The 7,092-nt window shown below is 31.9% G+C and overlaps 1 protein-coding gene across 1 annotated transcript in view; it reads right to left on the reverse strand.

Annotated features, from left to right (window-relative positions):
• The window catches only part of LOC124358197, a 179,552-nt gene extending 173,042 nt beyond the window's left edge, over nucleotides 1-6,510 (reverse strand). The window contains exon 1 of the mRNA XM_046810489.1: nucleotides 6,368-6,510. Coding sequence (XP_046666445.1) covers nucleotides 6,368-6,510 — 143 coding nt within the window. The remainder of the gene's footprint in view (nucleotides 1-6,367) is intronic.
• Between the last annotated feature and the right edge of the window lie 582 nt (nucleotides 6,511-7,092).

Here is a 7,092-nt window from a genome sequence, read left to right on the forward strand (position 1 = left end):
TGGTGGATTTTGTCAAACCATACATGATATTAGGCTATCAGAAAGACTAATATTATATGATGTAGGCTAACGGAAAGGGCTATCAAAGAAAATCTGCATCCCGTACAGTTTCTATGGCATAGAGTATTAATTTTATTTCTGGTACTTCGAGAATTTCTGTCATCGTTAATTATTTCTAATAGGTTTATATTAATACTTGTGTAATACACATGTCGGGATCTTTATCTTGACAATACATATATAGCAGTAGGTATTTCAATGTAAAAGCACAACTTTCTGTATTATTTAGTATACATTTATTGGAATTCGTTAAAATATACCTTTCATTTATTAAATAGATCTATGAAAGTTGCAGTATGTAAGTATAGATAAGAAATCACACTGAAAATTCATAAGCAATTTTACCACGATTAGTTTCGATTTTATTCCTCTATTATATTTACACACACATACACACACACACACACACACACACACACACACACACACACACACACACACACACACACACACAAATAATTTAAAACTAAATCTGATAAGGTCTTTCTCTATAGTACATATCTGTATTATACCACGGTTGTTTGGTTTTAAAATATTGCAAGTTATAAGTCGTATTGGTGTGTTGTAATAGACAATTGACAACACTTGCGAGTACAATTAGAATAATCAATACTTTTGAACATTTAAATTCAGATACATTTTAAACTTAATCCTAAACATAAATTTTTTTTGAGTAGTTGCTGATTTTCACGACTAAGTTTTAATCGTTCTGTGATCCACGCGGCGATAGATAAACACATGTAAACCTGGACGTAAAAGTTTAAAATTTCAGTAATATTGTTATTTATCATTTATCGGTGTAAATAACATACATGTTTAGGAATCTCATGCCCATTTCTTGTTCATCCATTACAGATCTAAAACGCACATAATGACCCACACATAAACGACATTATTTAGATACAACAGAAAGTAAAATTTCCTGATAGGTAAATTGGCAGGAAATAAAAACTGTTTATAGAAGCAGATATCCTTGCATTTATTAGATATTCTTCGTAATCTTCCTTTAAAAAGAACCTAACACTAATTTCAAAACATGTAGAAATCTAAAAGTATCTGTCAATATACATCGCCTTTTCAGTATTTCTTGTCATTAATATAAGATCATATATTTCAAGACCTGTAATTCAGTTATTATTTAGCCAAAATGAAAGTTAAACTAAAATATACGACTACGTAAGGTTTATAAGTTATAAGCCTAAACTATAAAATAAGTATTTCTAAGTTTTGCCCTCTGACGTTTCCGTCTTTTCTTTTATTACATTTATTGGACGAGCTCAGTTAGTTATCACTATAGGAAATTATATATGAAACTCAGAGTCACAGATTTATAATTATTGTTTTCATTTGTTAATACAAAGAATATAGTAATATAAATAATAAAAATCGTTTATAGTTATTTAAATACAATATTATTTAAATGAATCTTATACATCATTCTGAAATAAAAATCAACTTAGTTATATCAATAGTGACTAACTAAATTCAAAATCAAATATGTTTCCTTGATTCATTTATAGGCGGTCGTAATAAATCGTAGGTGTGAATGGTCACAATGATGGAGCAACGATAATGTCAATTAAATATAGTTCATTTAACCAATAAAATAAGATCGAGACTACTCAGTTTACCTCGATTGCTCTGTTACTTAAAGTCAAAGTTCTGGCACGCAACACTTCTCCGTCTCCAATTGAAATTTGTACTCGGGTAATCGAACTTGCTTTATGTCCTCTGTAGGAACACTTACGCCGCGGTTCTTTACTGTACTACCTCCACACTCGGCCTTTCCAGTTACGTCTCTAACACCGTACAATACTGATAATTTGGTAACACGAGACATAATCCTCTCTCCTCGAAGGGTTGGGCTAACACTCTAACAATGTGTAATAGTATTAGTTTTTTTAAGACACGATCCTCCCTCCTCGGAGGTGTGAACTATAACTTTAACACCGTTCAATACCGATAATTTGGTAACTCGAGGCACGATCCTTTTACCTCAAATATTTCAGCTAAGACTTTAACACCGTACAATACCGATAATTTGGTAACCGGATGTAACGTCCTTTTAGAAGGTTAGAGCTAAGACTTTAACACCGTACAATACCGATAATTTGGTAACCCGAGGTAACGTCCTTTTACCTAGAAGGTTAGAGCTAAGACTGACTTTTCTCTCTCGGATCAAATTCTGCCATCCTGGAATGGGTGTTGCCCTTTAGGCTTTACTGTAATTTCATTGGTGATTCATTGGTAATTTCACAAGCCACGTGATTCATTTTTCTCCTCCATCCTCCGTATTTCTGGGAAATATTTGGACATCCGAATTCTCACGGCAGCAGGATATGACGTACAGGTATCGTTGGTATTTCTGCAGGTGGCATGGGACTTATAATTTTTTTTCCGTCCACGCCTGAGCCCCCTTCTCCCTCCGAAGTCGGACTACCCACAACGATAAATCAAAAACTTGTTAAATTTTGAATTTTTTTACATTTGACTCCAATATTTTATCACCTGTCGTCTTGGTTACTGGCATTAATAATGTGATTAAATGAATGTGAAACAATCTATTCGTGTAAATAGATATACATTTATGGAGAAATACTATAGAAAGATATATTGGGTTCTCATCTCAAGTATAAACTCCGAATAGACAAGTGTTGCAGTGATTTATTCTGGTAGCAGTCCAAGTGTCGAGGGAGAGTAGGGTTAGAATTTATGTCCATGTGTAGCCTTTCAATAGTCCAGGGAATAGAGGGCTGGTCCATATAGATCTATTTCAAACATCCAGGAGGACTTTCTTTTTTGTATTTTACAAAAGTTTGGTAATAACATTGTGTACATAGGTTTGAACTTATGTAACTAGTTTTTTTTATGAAATGTTATTACTATTATTATAAATGAATTATTTTTATTGTATTTCCTTCCAACAGCCAAAGACCAATTTATATTCGTAAACATATTACAATGTAGCTAATTACTACATTATAGAGACAAGCCAAACATGTAACTGGAACTTATATTACTAGACGTAATTAACAATATATAACATACTAGCTGTTACCCGCGGCTTCGACCGCAATCTTAGAACCAAAGTCTTTATATTACTTAGTAAAAGCAATTATGATGTAATATGATGGGAGTCCTATAAAAATTTTAAAACGTAAGTGGGCATCAGGTAGATATTATTTAAGTTCGTGGTAAATAGTATCAGAATTTAACTTAATGATTATATAATGTTTGGCACGTGTAGGAGCATTTCTGGTTCTAATTAATTATATACATAACGTCATAGCTGAATCTGCCTTGTCATCCCGATTAAGAAAACACAAATCTCAGATCACGCAGGTCTCGGAAACTTACTTCGGTCAAAAAGCGTATATTTCCAGTCCTTGTCATATATTTCAGGTCTAAGATATTTCCAGTACTATAGTAGAGTTTGCCTTGTTGTTCTGACGAAGAAGAAATATATATATATATACATATATATATATATATATATATATATATATATATATATATATATATGTAGAAAAAGGCCAACATATTAATATTGATATATATATAACATATTAATATTGATATATATATATATATATGTATGTATGTATATATATACATCCGTAGGACCGAGATGCCTACTTCGGTTAAATAATGCCTACTTAAGACCATTTAAATTCACTTACCTACTATGTCACAGTTTAGCTTGCCATATTGTCTCGATCAAAATTTATACACGTTCGATTGTCTAGTGCTCGGAAATCTACTTTGGTCAAAATCGTGTTGACATAGCTGAGTTTACCTTGTCCTTATGAAGAAAATACACACATAAGTAGGACTGAAAAGCCTATTACGACCTAGGGGAGAGTCCTACCTACTTACTATGTACTTTCGGTACAAGAGGGAAATTCTTATTAAGGTTTTGCAACTTTCCAAAATAATCGTTATTAAAGTTTTGCGTTACACTTGTTTTTTGGACTGTAGCCAGTGAAAGAATGAATCTTTGAGGCATGTTCTTATTCATTTCTCTATTTTTACATTAGCCATTGTTAAAATGTAATATCATAGTGTCAAGGAATCCCGCCAGTTTAAAGTAACTTATGTGAAAACATTTATAATTTTGTTCATTAAGATTAGTTTTATAACAGTTTTTAATGCATTAGGTGATTTTTAATTCGTCACTGGCGCAATCTGGAGTTAAATTTATATATTAATGTTTTATGTAATATCTGCATTCAACTACCGATCAAGCACTGTTTACTTATTATTGATAAAATTCAAATGTTAACAAACACTACCATGTTCTGAAGTAACCTACTTGGCCTTAGTCTATACAAGACTCTAATGGGTAAACAAACCTATAAGTCCATGTAACACGCTATATACGGGCTATTAGTATCGTCATCTGGTAACTAAAATTAGTTTCTTATCTTCCGTCAAAAGTCACTTTCAAAAGCTTTATTTTTTCTACTTCAAATACTATAGTTAGAAATTCAGCTATCATATATTCATATCGTCCTGTATGGATGGTTTTAAATTAATGCGAAAAATAATAACAAGGGCGCCTAGAAGACAAAGTTGGAGTTTGCAACGGTAAAAACTTCTAAAAAATATTGTGGTCTCTTAAAAATATTTAGAATTTAATTACAGCCTCATATTAGAAAAAATATTTTATATGAGTGTTTTAAGCTTTATAACAAATATGTGAAAATTGTTATCTTTAGTTTTTTTCTTGTAAGTTTACGGATTTTAAAAAGCTCAAAAATGGTCTCTATGCTTACTTGGAATTTTGTTTCTCACTAAAGTTAGTCACAATAGAAATGCTATAACTGTTAAACGACGTATTATCTAATGTATTTACACTTTTAGGCAACAATAAATAACCTTATTAGTAAATTCTATATACGACAATACCTTTCAAGCTGTAGAATACGATGTTCAATATAAACATTTATAGTATAAAACGTGACAATTGCACTTTGACTATGAAGTATTGCATTATAAATATAAATACTTAGTATAAATATAATATATTTTAAAACACGATAACAATAAACCGCCATGGTTAGCTTGTTATAATAATATATCAAACCTTCTATCTTTTTAGTTTATACATTTTACCATACCAACATTTTTATAACTATAGAAAAATATATAAACGATGTAACTACCACACGCTGAAATGTGTAATGTTCAGTGATATAATAAGCATAATTAGTGAACTTGATATCTTGTTGCAGTGCATTTTGTTCTTATAAATTACAGTACTCAGTTAGATGCAACAACTTGTTTGTCAAGAATACTGAATGATTTACAAAGACGTATATAAAATATTCCATTGTATTTTCACTAGACTCATTACCTCCCTGTCGTTTCGATAGGTTAAATTTTTCACGATATAACCTATAGGTTTTAAAAATTAGAAACATGTTTTGTAAACTATCTTATAGAAAGAAGTGTATTTAAAGAATGTGACGCGTTTCTGTTTTTTGGGTAAAGAGTACTGCTTTTGATGCCAAAACTAAATTAGTCTAAACTCTAGGTATTTTTTAATTATATAAATAGATTTAAATCTTGTAAAAATGCAAGATGGCTTTTACAGAATTTTTGTAATTTACATGAGGTTTGACAGCTATATATTTCTTTGAATTTTAAGAATTAAAAAAATTAATCTGTTACATTTATGGCAAAGTAAAAACCATGTATTTCTGTCGATATTATAACGATTGCTTTAATACTTGATTCGTGAATAACTCTATATTTCTTGTGTGAAAGGTAGCAAGACCCTTATTGAAACGTTAACATTGGGGTTCGTGTTTGGCATTGTGCCACTACCTCGACCGAACTCAAGCTAGACGCTTGTTAACATGACAAGGTTTACAGGATTACACTCACGATAATAGAATGATTAATTATTCAGTCAGATTGACACATCATTGATGGCCGTGTTGTCAAAATAATATCGTAAAAAGTTAGCATTATCTTAAAAGGTAATTTACCATAAATATTTGTTGATTCTCACATACTGAAAACAGTACATAGATCGGTAGCAGTTGAAATAATCTTAATTCATTTTAGCAACTGAACTGCTGTAATATTATAGATCCTGGATTGTAAGTTCAGAAACAGAACAATATTTCGTAATATCATGTTAAGTCAAAGAAAAATATTTATGATAAAAAAACATAAGGTTTCGGCTCACCGGCCATAAGTTAAGTTAGATTTTCCTTGCAATTCGTACATGTAAACTTGACACCAAAACCACCTGGTTCCGTATAAGACACAAGTATATGCATTAAACTAATTTTCAAACATTAGCCTCCCGTCTTCTGAGAGCTTCTGGCCTTTGTCAGGTCCGTGATTTTGTGACTTCTCAGCCTCCGATACGTTTAAGCCTCTACATCCTCCCATTTCCTGACAAGTTTCAGCCTTAAACAGCCCCTCGGCCTCTGGCATCTCTGGTAGTTCCTTGCATGACCCCGGTGTCTAGCCACCCTGGCCTCTCGTACCTTAAGTCCTCTGGTGTCTGCAATAGTTGAGCTTAAAGCGGGGTTGGCCTCCGCATCCTTGGGTCCAAAGTCGTTTATGAATATCTTTGGTTATCATTTGTCTTATCGAGCATTCATGAATGTTTGTCAAAAACCATCCAGTTACAATACATGTAGCAAAATTATAAGTAAAATAGTTTTGAAGCCTATGTAGTCTCCACCTTGTCTCAAAGAGTGCTGAAAGTATATAATTGTTTAAGATTTAGTATATAGAATGTTCGTATCGACCTATATTAATATTATTATTACTAATATTAAACAGCATCCAATTTAGGCTAGGGGCTTAGCTTCCTCGGTTAAAAATTGTGTTATGATTTCTAGCGTATCTGTTTATAAAATGGTTTTAGCCCTAGGAATCCACACCCATGTCTCAAAACGTACCGGAACCCAATAAAATCTAAAGAATTATCACTTTGAACGTTCATTCCAGTTTTGGTTCAAATCTATTTAACCACAATGTTCCAAATTTAGTTGTGTAGAAAAAGGTTTT

The sequence above is a fragment of the Homalodisca vitripennis genome, chromosome 3 (genome assembly GCF_021130785.1).
Source record: "Homalodisca vitripennis isolate AUS2020 chromosome 3, UT_GWSS_2.1, whole genome shotgun sequence".
Taxonomy (NCBI): Eukaryota; Metazoa; Arthropoda; class Insecta; order Hemiptera; family Cicadellidae; genus Homalodisca; species Homalodisca vitripennis.